The sequence below is a fragment of the Chrysemys picta genome, chromosome 10, assembly GCF_011386835.1.
Source record: "Chrysemys picta bellii isolate R12L10 chromosome 10, ASM1138683v2, whole genome shotgun sequence".
Lineage (NCBI taxonomy): Eukaryota > Metazoa > Chordata > Testudines > Emydidae > Chrysemys > Chrysemys picta.
The window spans coordinates 53,042,836-53,057,700 of record NC_088800.1 but is presented as its reverse complement, the minus strand read 5'-3'; the positions used below and the strand labels follow the sequence as shown (position 1 = coordinate 53,057,700).

Here is a 14,865-nt window from a genome sequence, read left to right as displayed (position 1 = left end):
TTGTGAGTCACCTGCTTGGAATGGACATGAACAATCACTCGAAGAAGAAGAAACGGTTACTCACCTTCTCGCACTCAGGAACTGCAGCAAAACCAACTCCTTGAACTTCCCCATAGAGTTCCAGGAGTTAAAGTTATAGCGGCTCAAGAGCGCCTGCTGGTTAGCCGCTCTAAGTTGCAGTCCTCCGGCTGAGTAAACTTTACGGCCGAACAAATCGAGGCGCTTAGCCTCCTTCGATTTGGGCGCTGCGGCCTGCTGACCGTGGCGCTCCCTTGCGTTCACTGATGCCACCACCAGTGAACACTAGAACTATAACTATAACTGCGAATAACTAACTAAGCTAGGGAGAGTGGAGAACAGCTATGCCGCGCTCCACAGTTCCAACGATCGTCAGGGGCGGTAAGAAGGAACTGAGGGGGCACCGGGTCGGCTGGGGTATATATTCAGCGCCATGAAGGCGCCACTCTGGGGGCTCCACAGCCGACCCGCCGGTGTTGCTAGGGTAGAAAATCTTCCGACGATCGTGCACGCGGCGCGCACACACCTAATGGAATGGATATGAGCAACACATCTCGAAGAACAACAGTTACAACGGTGAGTAACCGTCTTTTCTTCGAGATGTGTTGTTCATGTCCATTCCAATACCCACCCTCCTACCCCTCTGTCAGAGTATCAGCAAGAAGGAACTGAGGGGGTGGGGGGTCAGCTGGCTCCTATATACAGCACCATGAAGGCGCCACTCCAGGGGGCGCCGGAGCCGACCCTACGGACGCTGCTATGGTAAAATCTTCCGGCTGGCGTGCACACTGCGCGCACACACCGGCTTGGAATGGACATGAACAACACATCTCGAAGAACAACCGTTACAAGAAGGTGAGTAACCGTTTCTTCCGCATGGTCTCTTTGGCCTCCATCATCCTTTCATTAGATCCAAGAGACTGATATGCCACCCTCAACTTGAAGGACGCATAATTTCACATAGCAGTAACTCTGCCCCCACAGAAAATACCTCAGGTTTGTGATGAAAAACAACCACTATCAGTTCACAGACCTCCCATTTGGCCTGTCAGTGGCACCTTGAGTGTTCACCAAGTGCATGGCAGTCGTGGCCACGTTCCTGCGCAAGCAACAGGTACAGGTGTTCCCGTACCTCGATGACTGGCTGATCAAGGGCTGCTCCAGGTCTCAAGTGGAGGCACAAGATGACTTCATAAGAATGATGTTCAACGAACTGGGCCTTCTTTTGAACGAGGGGAAATCAACTCTGTCCCCTGTTGAGAGGATAGAGTTTATAGGGGCCGTACTAGACTCGACACAAGCCAGGGCATACCTGCCGGAAGCAAGGTTTCGGTCCTCAGTGACATCATACGAAGTCTCAGGCAGTTCCCCACCACTACAGCAAGGAATTGCCTGAAACTCCTGGGACACATGTATCTACATAGTACAGCATGCCAGACTCAGACTTCGACCTCTACAGTCGTGGCTAGCTTTAGTGTATCGGCCAGTCCGGGACAGCTTGGATAAGATTGTAAACCCTGCCTCGCCCGGTACTCAACTTCTTCCTGCGGTGTCTCGATCCGCAGGTAGTGTGTGCAGGGGTCTCCGTCCCCGGCCCTCAGCCATCTCTCTCGCTAGTGACGGATGTGTCAGCCTCTGGCTGGGGAGCACATTTGGGAGACCTCAGGACACAGGGCCTCTGGTCTCAGGCGGAACTCACTGTCCACATCAATGTCAGAGAGTTGAGAGCAGTCTGCCCTGCATGCCAGACTTTCCGAGCTCACTTAGCAGGGAGATGTGTATCGGTTATGACAGAAAACACCATGACAATGTTTTATATCAACAAACGGGGGTGGGCGCTCCTCTCCCCCGTGCCAGGAAGCTCTCATGCTGTGGGACTTCTATGTAGAGCGTTGGATACATCTGCAAGCATCGTACCTCCCTGGAGTACAGAATGAGTTGGTGGACTATCTCAGCAGGTCATTCCACGGCCACAAGTGGTCCCTTCACCTGGATGTTGCAAACTCAATCTTCCATCAGTGGGGTTTTCCCCAGATAGATCTGTTTGCCACGCAACACAACAGGAAGTGCCAGCAGTTTTGTTCCTTCCTGAATCACAGCCTGGGCTCCATCGTGGACGCATTCCTCCTCCCATGGGGAGGCCATCTCCTATATGTGTTTCCACCTATCCCTCTCATCCAGAAGCTGCTCCTCAAGGTACGGAGGGAGCAAGCCTCAATCATATTGATAGCTCCAGCCTGGCCCCGCCAGCACTGGTACACAGTACTCCTGGAAATGTCTGTGGAAGCTCCAGTCATCTTGCCGCTCTTCCCAGATCTACTAATACAGGATCATGGCCATCTCCAACACCCAAACCTCAAGTCACTACACCTTATAGCATGGAAACTCCATGGCTGAACCCGAGGGAGCTCTCCTGCTTGGATCCGGTTAGACAAGTCCTTCTTGGCCGTAGGAAACCTTCCACGAGGGCCACTTACCTTGCCAAGTGGAAGAGATTTTCAATCTGGTCTGCGCAGCACCGTTCGTCCCCGACGCTCACCTCTGTACCGCTTATACTGGACTATCTTCTCCATCTCAAGCAGCAGGGGCTGTCCATGTCATCAATAAGGGTCCACTTGGCCACCATCTTCTTCCACCCAGGCGCAGAGGGCCGCTCTGTCTTTGCTAACTCTATGGTCAGCCGCTTCCTTAAAGATCTCGACAGGCTATTCCCACATGTCCGACAGCCTATCCCCACTTGGGATCTCAATCCAGTCCTTTCCAGACTCATGGGTCCGCCCTTTGAACCTTTGGCAATGTGTTCCCTGCTCTATCTCTCAGACAAGGTGGCGTTTCTGGTAGTGATAACCTCATCCAGGAGGATGTCTAAGCTGAAAGCCTTAACATCAGAATCTCCTTACACTGTATTCAGCTCAGGCCTCACCAGGCTTTCCTCCCGAAGGTTGTGTCATAGTTTCACATCAACCAGGACATATTCCTCCCAGTATCCTATCCTAAGCCGCACTTGAGTGGCAGGGAGCAAAGGCTTCACTCATTGGATGTCCGCAGAGCGCTAGCCTTCTACGTCGAGAGAACGAAGCCATTCCGAAAGTCCGTCCAGTTATTTGAGGCAGTGGTGAACAGAATGAAGGCTCTTCCTGACTCTTCTCAAAAGATTTCATCATGGATCATGTCCTGCATCCGTGAGTGCTACAAGCTGGCAGGTGTGCCTGCTCCCCCAATCACTACCCACCCCACCAGGGCTCAGGCCTCTTCAACAGCATTCCTGGTGCAGGTTCCCACCCAGGAAATCTGCAGAGCAGCGACGTGATCCTCCATAGATACACACTTTCACCACACACTATGCAATTACCCAGCAGGCCAGAGACGATGCAGCCTTTGGTAGAGAAGTGCTCCAATCAGTGGACGACTCCGACCCCACCGTCTGAACTTGGGCTTGTGAGTCACCTGTTTGGAATGGATATGAACAAGCACTCGAAGAAGAAAAAAACGTTACTCACCTTCTCGTAACTGTTGTTCTTCAAGATCATAGAATACCAGGGTTGGAAGGGACCTCAGGAGGTCATCTAGTACAACCCCCTGCTCAAAGCAGAACCAATCCCCAACTAAATCATCCGAGACAGGGCTGTGTCAAGCCTGACCTTAAAAACCTCTAAGTAAGGAGATTCCACCACCTCCCTAGTAACCTATTCCAGTGCTTCACCACCCTCCTAGTGAAAAAGTTTTTCCTAATATCCAACCTAAACCTCCCGCACTGCAACTTGAGACCATTACTTCTTGTTCTGTCATCTGCTACCACTGAGAAGAGTCTAGATCCATCCTCTTTGGAATCCCCTTTCAGGTAGTTGAAAGCAGCTATCCACATCCCCCCTCATTCTTCTCTTCTGCAGACTAAACAATCCCAGTTCCCTCAGCCTCTCCTCATAAGTCATGTGCTCCAGGCCCCTAATCATTTTTGTTGCCCTCCGCTGGACTCTTTCTAATTTTTCCACATCCTTCTTGTAGTGTGGGGCCCAAAACTGGACACAGTACTCCAGATGAGGCCTCACCAATGTCGAATAGAGGGGAATGATCACGTCCCTTGATCTGCTGGCAATGCCCCTACATATACAGCCCAAAATGCCATTAGCCTTCTTGGCAACGAGGGCACACTGTTGACTCATATCCAGTTTCTCGTCCACTGTAACCCCTAGGTCCTTTTCTGCAGAACTGCTGCCTAGCCATTCGGTCCCTAGTTTGTAGCAGTGGATGGGATTCTTCCATCCTAAGTGCAGGACTCTGCACTTGTCCTTGTTGAACCTCATCAGGTTTCTTTTGGGACAATCCTCTAATTTGTCTAGGTCCCTCTGTATCCTATCCCTACCCTCCGGCGTATCTACCACTCCTCCCAGTTTAGTGTCATCTGCAAACTTGCTGAGGGTGCAGTCCACGCCATCCTCCAGATCATTAATGAAGATATTGAACAAAACCGGCCCCAGGACCGACCCTTGTGGCACTCTGCTTGATACCAGACATGACTAGACATGGAGCCATTGATCACTACCCGTTGAGCCCGACGATCTAGCCAGCTTTCTATCCACCTTATAGTCCATTCATCCAGCCCATACTTCTTTAACTTGACGGCAAGAATACTGTAGGAGACCGTATCAAAGGCTTTGCTAAAGTCAAGGAATAACATATCCATTGCTTTCCCCTCATCCACAGAGCCAGTTATCTCGTCATAGAAAGCAATTAGGTTAGTCAGGCATGACTTGCCCTTGGTGAATCCATGCTGACTGTTCCTGATCGCTTTCCTCTGCTCTAAGTGCTTCAGAATTGATTCCTTGAGGATCTGCTCCATGATTTTTCCAGGGACTGAGGTGAGGCTGACTGGACTAGAGTTCCCCAGATCCTCCTTCTTCCCTTTTTTAAAGATGGGCACTACATTAGCTTTTTTCCAGTCATCCAGGACCTCCCCCGATCGCCATGAGTTTTCAAAGATAATAGCCAATGGCTCTGCAATCACATCTGCCAACTCCTTTAGCACCCTCGGATGCAGCGCATCCAGCCCCATGGACTTGTGCTCGTCCAGCTTTTCTAAATAGGCCTGAACCACTTCTTTCTCGACAGAGGGCTGGTCACCTCCTCCCCATGCTGTGTTGCCCAGTGTAGTAGTCTGGGACCTGACCTTGTTCGTGAAGACAGAGGCAAAAAAAGCATTGAGTACATGAGCTTTTTCCACATCCTCTGTCACTAGGTTGCCTCCCTCATTCAGTAAGGGGCCCACACTTTCCTTGACTTTCTTCTTGTTGCTAATGTACCTGAAGAAACCCTTCTTGTTACTCTGAACATCTCTTGTTAGCTGCAACTCCAAGTGTGATTTGGCCTTCCTGATTTCACTCCTGCATGCCTGAGCAATATTTTTATACTCCTCCCTGGTCATTTGTCCACTCTTCCACTTCTTGTAAGCTTCCTTTTTTGTGTTTAAGATCAGCAAGGATTTCACTGTTAAGCCAAGTTGGTCGCCTGCCATATTTACTATTCTTTCTACACATCGGGATGGTTTGTTCCTGCAACCTCAATAAGGATTCTTTAAAATACAGCCAGCTCTCCTGGAGTCCTTTCCCCCTCATGTTATTCTCCCAGGGGATCCTGTCCATCAGTTCCCTGAGGGAATCAAAGTCTGCTTTTCTGAAGTCCAGGGTCTATATTCTGCTGCTCTCCTTTCTTCCTTGTGTCAGGATCCTGAACTCGACCATCTCATGGTCACTGCCTCCCAGGTTCCCATCCACTTTTGCTTCCCCTACTAATTCTTCCCTGTTTGTGAGCAGCAGGTCAAGAAGAGCTCTGCCCCTAGTTGGTTCCTTCAGCACTTGCACAAGGAAATTGTCCCCTACACTTTCCAAAAACTGAGATGTGTTGTTCATGTCCATTCCAATATCCATCCTTCTACCCATCTGTCAGAGTAGCCGGCAAGACAGAACTGAGAGGGTGGCGGGTGGGCAGGGCTCTATATTGAGTGTCATGAAGGCGCGATTCCAGGGGGCGCCCAGGGCAACCCAATGGATGCTGCTAGGGGAAAAGTTTTCCAACTGCCGTGCATGCACGCGCGCACACACCCGATTGAAATGGACATGAACAACACAGTTGAATGAGTATGCATTTGGCATTGTCAAATCTCTTTGGAAGCAGAAAAGTAAGAGAAAAAGGAGGATCTGGGGGTAGATGTCTTTAGACCATTTAAGGATTGAGCAAAAGGAAACCCTAACCCTAACAACACGAGAGTTGTAAGAGATGCTGTTCTCACCTTGCTTTTAGTTGATAAGGATGGAATGCTGACTTAAGCAGAAACCTTGAGATAAGGTAGCATCTGGAGGGAATTTGTATAAACAAAGGATAACCGTTAGCCGTTGATGTATGTAACGGCAAAGTATAAATACTTATCTTATATTGCTTGTAGGGGAAAGATCTGCCTAAGGTCAGGGGACCCCCTGTCCGAACGCAGTCTTCCCTTGCATTTGCCCTTAATAAACGGTCTCTGACTTGTTGCTAACAAATGCAGAGTGAGGACTTGTTTCCTTCCACATCTCAGTCCAAGGAAACCGAGATAATCATTAAAACAGGGCTTCCAATCAAACCGAGATAGACAAGAATGAGCCTAGGTCTGCACTCCTCACATCAGCACAACAGCCAGTGAAATGAGTGAGACTTTTCCTTGCATAAGGAGACAGCCCTTTGTAAATCATGTGTTGCACAGGGTGGGGGTGCTGAGACTGCAGAGTGGGAAACTTCCTGGTTCACCTAGAAAACTCTGCACAAGGAGCTTGTTTACCACCTGATTTTCTTCAGTTCTGAAGAAGAACCATCTTCCTTCTTCATAACACTTTACCAAATAAAAAAATGACACTATGTCCAAAATGCTTGTGAAGTAATGCTCCTAAATCCACATGGCGGCACTGAAATACAAATGGCCTGATTTGCAGAGGTGATGAGCACCAGCAGCTCCCCTTGACTTCATGGGTTCTGTGGATGCTCAGCTTCCCTGCAAATCAAATCACTTTTAAATAGGTACCTAAATATGGACTTAGGAGTCTAGCTTTAGGTTCCTAGGTTTGAAAGTGTTGGCCTATGTAATTGCAGATGGCTGTATTTTGCCCTAACAAGACTTCAAGTCCCCCTGATAGGAGATCCTCAAGAGAAGAACTTCCTGCTGAACCACGCTTGCACTGTCTGATTTTACTGCTGAGAAAGGAGAATGCTGGCCATCATGTTCCTGCATTCGTGAAAGGTAATGCCAGTCTTTCCCAGGTCCCTCAGTGAAGAGTGTTGGTATTTGGGCGTGCACCACTCAGACCAGAAAGCTTCATTTAACAGCACCATGTTGCAGTCAAACCCTTTCAAAATATCCGGGCCTGACCTTAGCTTTCACTAAGTAGCATGCATCACCAGGCTCGTATATGAATCAGCCACCTCCATTAGATCCACATTCTGTATAGCAGGTAATCAAGCTATGCAGTAATTTGGTCTTTAGCTTTCAATCTTTACACTCCTCATTGCCCAGGTAATCATGGTGGCCAAAAGTATCCATCTGCGACTGTGCCAGAAGACAGTCCCTCCTCCTATCGGATTCAGACCCTGCCCTTGTGATCCATCTATTTGTGACACCCAGGCTTGTTTATTTCAACTTATTTTATATCTAGGAATTCATATTTTAAGGACAGGAGAGACTATTAAATCATCTAGTCTGTATAACACAGGGCAGAAGATTTCACCCAGTTTTTACGCCTCATAACTGGTGTTTGATTAAAGCATCTCTTCCAGGAAGGCAGCCAGTCTTTAGCTGAAGACTGCAAGAGCTGGAGAATCCACCATTTCCCTTGGCTGTTTGTTCTAGTGGTTAATTACCTCACTGTTAAAAATGTGTACTTTGTTTCTAATTTGAATTTGTCTGGCTTTAACTTCCAGCCATTGGCTCTTGTTACGGTCTTCTGCACTAAGTTTCAGAGCCCATTAGTAGGTGGTATTTTCTTCCCTTGAAGGTATTGATACAGTGTAACCAAGTCACCTCTCAATTTTCTTTTTGATAAGCTAAACCGATTGAGCTTCTTAAGTCTTTCACTGCAAGGTTTCTTTTGCAACCCTTGACTCAGTTCTGTGGCTTTTCTCTGCACCCACTCCAATTTTCCAACCTCCTTTCTAAAATACTGTATGCTATATTCTTCTATTGGCCTCACCAATGCCACACACAGAGGGAAAATAACTTCCGTACTCCTACTCAACTGTCTATACGTCCAAGGATGACATTGGCCATTTTTGCCACTGTGTCACACTGCAAGCTCATGTTCAGCTATTTGTCCACTTTGCCCCCTAAATTCATCTGAGTCATTGCTTTCATGCTCGGTACTCTAGGTTCTCTGTCTTCATATGAAGCAGCTGTGAATTCATGAAGCCAAATGTCCTAAAAAGCTCCAACTGCTGCAAATGCAGCAGCCCTTCTGTTTAGCAACACAGATTGAGCACAGGTGAACATACTGGTCTGGTTCTCTGCAGTGGCACACAGAGTCCAGTTCAGAGTCTCTATCCTGAAATTTAAAGGCCTCCAAGGGATTGGCCTTAGCTCCATGAGAGAGACCCCTCCCCCTGTGACCATGTTGTTCCACATCTATTTAGCTATGGAACAATTAAACTTTTGACAAATTGGGAGAATAGGAGCTAGAACTTGCACTTGATCTAGGCCTGGACAACAGCTCTTGTTCCTGCAAGGGGAGAGGCTGAGGAACCTCAGCATATTCAAAACAAAATGCAAAACTTGACTTGGCTTTCCTTCAGCAAGGTCTTCGCACAGGTGCATGTCCCCACTCGTCACACACATGGCCACCTGCAAAAACCAATGCCGATGCTCCTTCTATAGGCTGAGAAGAAAGAGGGAGATTGTTATTGTTTTTCTAGTTTTAAATCCTTGGGAGGGTATCAGTTACTCTGCTGACAGCGTTCTCGGGGGCCAGTCCCAGACTGTGGAATGAACTCACCCCCGAACTAAGGACCATCGCAGACCTTCTGCTCCAAGTGCATTTCTTTGCCTTTGCCTTCTCCAATATAACCACAGAGCAATATGTATCTGCTGTAAAAAAATCCAAACCCAGTTCTCCTGACTCAGCACAGGCTTCTCCCCCTGGGGAGAGGCTGAGGGAACAGACATGATAGATGTTAGTCATCTTGCTTAATGCATGGCTGAAGGTGCTCAGGTAGTATAGTGATGAGCGTGGTATAAGAACTTACATAGAATAGAATAGAATAGTGATGGGGCCATATAAGTAGCTAGAAAGATAGAAGGGATGTATGCCCCATGGCCAAAGAGCGGGAGAGAATCCTTGGCCAAATTCTTCTAGCTACTGCCCGTTGGGGAAGATTGACTACAGAGAACCCCTCCCGTCACTGTAGTGAGTGTCTACACTGAAGCAGAGCAGCTGTGCCACTATTGTGGTTTAAGTGCAGACATAGCCTAACTCTAGGTGCCTATTTTAAAAAAAACGTGTCTTTTAGCACATAGGTATTTCTTTGTGTACGTATGCAGTGGTAGGCATATGCTTTGGGCCAGATCCTCAGCTGATGTCAATCAGTATAGCTCCATTGCCTTCATTGCGGCTATGCTGATTTACACTAGCTGAGGAGCTGGCACTTTGTTTTTGAGTGGTCAGGCTATCAGGACTGGCTCTTTGTCCAGTGCACAGCAAGTTCTTTACTTGTCTCTATCCTTATTAGCTTTTCAATTTCTTTTCAGGCAGGGACCCTGGAAGCCAGTTAATTGAGTTTCCACGTGGCAAATAATAACTTCCCTCTGTGCCCTTCTCTAGCATTATCTACCCAAGGATCTCAAAGTATTTTACAAACACAAATTAAACCTCAGGGAAAGCTTTACTATTTAACAAATGGGGAAACTGAGACAGAGAGCAGCTAACTGTCTTGGGCACAATCATACAATAAATCTGGAAATAGAACCCAGTTCTCCCGACTCAGTCCTGTGTTTCAGTCAAATCATCCATTCTTCACTGCTCCTTTAGTCCACTATAGTGATCCTCTAGTCATCCAGCCCACGCTTGGGCAGAACTCCCTTTTAGCTGCAGGATTGGACCCTGTACTTGTATTCTTTGGGGTTTGGGTGCTTTACAGTGTCCTCTCACTAACTATCCCAGGTTGAGAATTATTCTTCTTCCTATCATTAGTGCCTTGCTTTTCTATGACAGGTTTCAGAGTAGCAGCCGTGTTAGTCTGTATCCGCAAAAAGAACAGGAGTACTTGTGGCACCTTAGAGACTAACAAATTTATTAGAGCATAAGCTTTCATGGGCTACAGCCCACTTCTTTGGATGCATATAGAATGGAACATATATTGAGGAGATATATATACACACATACAGAGAGCATGAACAGGTGGGAGTTGTCTTACCAACTCTGAGAGGCCAATTAAGTAAGAGAAAAAAAACTTTTGAAGTGATAATCAAGATAGCCCAGTACAGACAGTTTGATAAGAAGTGTAAGAATACTTACAAGGGGAGATTCAATGTTTGTAATGGCTCCGCCATTCCCAGTCCTTATTCAATCCTAAATTGATTGTATCTAGTTTGCATATCAATTCCAGCTCAGCAGTCTCTTGTTGGAGTCTATTTTTGAAGTTTTTCTGCTGTAAAATAGCCACCCGCAAGTCTGTCATTGAATGACCAGACAGGTTAAAGTGTTCTCCCACTGGGTTTTGAGTATTATGCTTCCTGATGTCAGGTTTGTGTCCATTAATTCTTTTGCGTAGTGACTTTGTCCTCACCCACAACTATTTCACATTTGGGGACAATATATATCTTCATGTCAGCGGCACTGCTATGGGTACCCGCATGGCCCCACATATGCCAACATTTTTATGGCTGACTTAGAATAACGCTTCCTTACCTCTCATCCCCTAATGCCCCTACTCTACTTGCGCTACATTGATGCATCTTCATCATCTGGACCCATGGAAAAGAAGCCCTTGAGGAATTCCACCATGATTTCAATAATTTCCATCCCACCATCAACCTAAGCCTAGATCAATCCACTCAAGTGGTCCATTTCCTGGACACTACTGTGCTAATAAGCAATGGTCACATAAATACCACCCTATACCGGAAACCTACTGACCGCTACATTTACCTACATGCCTCCAGCTTCCATCCAGGACACACCACACGATCCATTGTCTACAGCCAAGCTCTAAGATATAACCGCATTTGCTCCAATCCCTCAGACAGAGACAAGCACCTACAAGATCTCTATCAAGCATTCTTAAAACTACAATACCCACCTGCTGAAGTAAAAAAACAGATTGACAGAGCCATTCGAGTACCCAGAAGTCACCTCCTACAAGACAGGCCCAACAAAGAAAATAACAGAACACCACTAGCTGTCACCTTCAGCCCCCAACTAAAACTTCTCCAGTGCATCATCAAAGATCTACAACCTATCCTGAAAGATGATCCCTCACTCTCACAGATCTTGGGAGACAGACCTGTCCTCGCTTACAGACAACCCCCCCAACCTAAAGCAAATACTCACCAGCAACCACACATCACTGAACAAAAACACTGACCCAGGAACCTATCCTTGTAACAAAGCCTGATGCCAACTCTGTCCACATATCTATTCAAGTGACATCATCATAGGACCTAATCACATCAGCCATACCATCAGGGACTCGTTCACCTGCACATCTACCAATGTGATATATGCCATCATGTGCCAGCAATGCCCCTCTGCCATATACATTGGCCAAACCGGACAGTCTCTACGCAAAAGAATTAATGGACACAAATCTGACATCGGGAATCATAATACTCAAAAACCAGTGGGAGAACACTTTAACCTGTCTGGTCATTCAATGACAGACCGGCGGGTGGCTATTTCACAACAGAAAAACTTCAAAAACAGACTCCAACGAGAGACTGCTGAGCTGGAATTGATATGCAAACTAGATACAATTAACTTAGGATTGAATAAGGACTGGGAATGGCTGAGCCATTACAAACATTGAATCTATCTCCCCTTGTAAGTATTCTCACACTTCTTATCAAACTGTCTGTACTGGGCTATCTTGATTATCACTTCAAAAGTTTTTTTTCTCTTACTTAATTGGCCTCTCAGAGTTGGTAAGACAACTCCCACCTGTTCATGCTCTCTGTATGTGTGTATATATATCTCCTCAATATATGTTCCATTCTATATGCATCCGAAGAAGTGGGCTGTAGCCCACGAAAGCTTATGCTCTAATAAATTTGTTAGTTTCTAAGGTGCCACAAGTACTCCTGTTCTTTTTGCTTTTCTATAGTGCATGGTATAATGCTTGAAAATGGAAAATCATAAATCACAGATGTTACAACAGGAAAGACATTTAGAGGTTCAGAATGATTTGATAATGCAGAAGGTTCTTTCCCTTTTCTCCAGTGAGTATCACACACACTCCCTGAAAACATGCCCAGGCATGACTGATTAATCATGGCAGACTAATTACAGCATTGAATCGTTTTCTGCCTAAATTCCTTAGAAAAGTTACTCATTGAAGAAATATGGTTCCTGGTCTTTCTAAGAGAATTTGAGCAAATAGTTCTCTTTGAGAATGTCACTGAGAATATGTACAGTGTTTACAGTGCTTTAATATATCAAAGCAGAAACTGGCAAAAGGAAAACTTAGGAAAGTTAAAAGATTGCCACTCAAAAATTCATAGATTCTAAAGTTCAGAAGGGACCATTTTGATCATAGAATCATAGAATATCAGGGTTGGAAGAGACCTCAGGAATTCATCTAGTCCAACCCCCTGCTCAAAGCAGGACCAATCCCCAACTAAATCATCCAAGGCAGGGCTTTGCCAAGCCTGACCTTAAAAACCTCTAAGTAAGGAGATTCTACCACCTCCCTAGGTAACCCATTCCCGTGCTTCACCACCCTCCTAGTGAAATAGTGTTTCCTAATATCCAACCTAGACCTCCCTCACTGCAACTTGAGGCTATTGCTCCTTGTTCTGTCATCCGCCACCACTGAGAACAGCCAAGCTCCATCCTCTTTGGAATCCTCCTTCAGGTAGTTGAAGGCTGCTATCAAGGCTGATTTTCTCATCTGACCTCCTGCATAACCCAGGCCAGAGAACTTCCCTGAAACAATTCCTGTTTGAACTAGAGCAGATCCTTTAGAAAAACATCCAGATTTGATCACAATGGATCCTTTTCATCCTTAGACCAACTTTGCAAACATCTCTTCCGTGCTGTCACAATCGAGGCTTGGAGGATCAGACCTATGGCAGGGCTGGTGTCTGACTCCAAGAGCCTGGATTGAGGGTCAGATGCCAAAGCCAGGGGTCAAAAACCTATTTCAGAGTCTAAATACCAAAGCCAGGGGTCCAAGTACCGAAGCCAGGGGTTGGGATTGGACTTGGCGTTCAAGGGCAGAAGCCCGGGGTCCGAGTCAAGGTCTGAATCTGGGAGTGAGACAAGAGATAGGTCCAAAACTACAGCTGGCTGGGGAATCCACCTAGTTGCACGTTACTTCCTGAAACTTCTCTTGGGCTTAAATAGGGTGCCTGGACCAATCAGGGGCCATGAGGGAAGCTGTCAGTCTGGCCTTCTGAGATGGTCCTTCCTGTGGTGTTTGTCTCCACAGGGTCTATCACAGCTGCCAGGTAGCTGTGTAGAGGTGTCAACCTCCTTGTGGGCCTACCTTCCATCTTCCGCAGAACGTAACGCCTGCTACTCTTCTCGGCTTCTAAGTTGACCTGGACCCGTGGCTTATTCCTGAGCCATCTGTGGAAAAGCTGACAGTTTTATCAAATAAGCTTTCCTTTGGCCATCAGGAAATGCCAAGGTGGCTACAAGGACCCCACAAAGAAGTCCAGTGTGGCTAAGGAATAATCCTTTCCTTCTCCAATACTATTCCCCTTTCCAAGGCATGCTAACTAGGGTCCTACTCCTAGAACCCATCCATGCCTGATGATATATCCTAGTTAGTTTAAGGCCAGGTCTACACTAACCCCCTAATTCGAACTAAGGTATGGAACTTCAGCTACGTGAATAACGTAGCTGAAGTTCGAAGTACCTTAGTTCGAACTTACCTTGGTCCACACTCGGCAGGCAGGCTCCCCCGTCGACTCCGCGGTACTCCTCTCGCCAAGCTGGAGTACCGCAGTCGACGGCGAGCACTTCCGGGTTCGACTTATCGCGTCCAGACTAGACGCGATAAGTCGAACCCAGAAGTTCGATCGCTCGCCGCCGAACTACCGGGTAAGTGTAGCCAAGGCCTAAGACAGCAAATGACAGTCAGGGGTGAAACAGAATACAGAGACTCATCCTTTCTTTTTGGAGTGGTTTCTTTTCATAATGTGAGGTCGGTGTCGATTGAAAATGTAGGATGTTGGCCACAATGCTAAGAGTCTTTCTAAGAAAAGTAATGGCCAAGCCAGCCTTTTCCAGCAGCTACTTAATCCTGCTGTAAATGAATGTGGCTTACCATGCTGGCAAGGCTGCAAGACTATGTGTTTTATATTCCTTGGGTGAACTCACCGTGACCCATATTAATATCTCCATAATAGAAGCCTGGAAATACGACCCAAGGATAGATGGCAGGATGGCGCGCATTCCCGCTGAGTCTTGCTCTGACAGAATGCACCGTAAATAGCCGTGCGCGATGTTTCGTACACAATCTATTGTTCTGTTCCTAGGGCTGATGAATGAACTGGCAGAACAAGGCCTCCTTGGGGAGGTACGAAGCAACTTGCCTCCCAGTGCTGAACTGGAACCTGCATTGTGTATTCATGTGGCTCCCTATACTGACAGCTTGTTGCAGACACTGGGTATG

At 46.9% G+C, this 14,865-nt stretch overlaps 1 protein-coding gene across 3 annotated transcripts in view; it reads left to right on the top strand.

The window, feature by feature from the left end:
• Positions 1-14,865, top strand: part of DNAAF8 (dynein axonemal assembly factor 8) — a 149,273-nt gene that overhangs the window by 92,683 nt on the left and 41,725 nt on the right. For all 3 annotated transcript variants that reach the window (XM_065559812.1, XM_042854127.2, XM_065559811.1), the window contains exons 19-20: positions 7,138-7,285; positions 14,729-14,860. In XM_065559812.1, the coding sequence (XP_065415884.1) occupies positions 7,138-7,285; positions 14,729-14,860 (280 nt within the window). The remainder of the gene's footprint in view (positions 1-7,137; positions 7,286-14,728; positions 14,861-14,865) is intronic.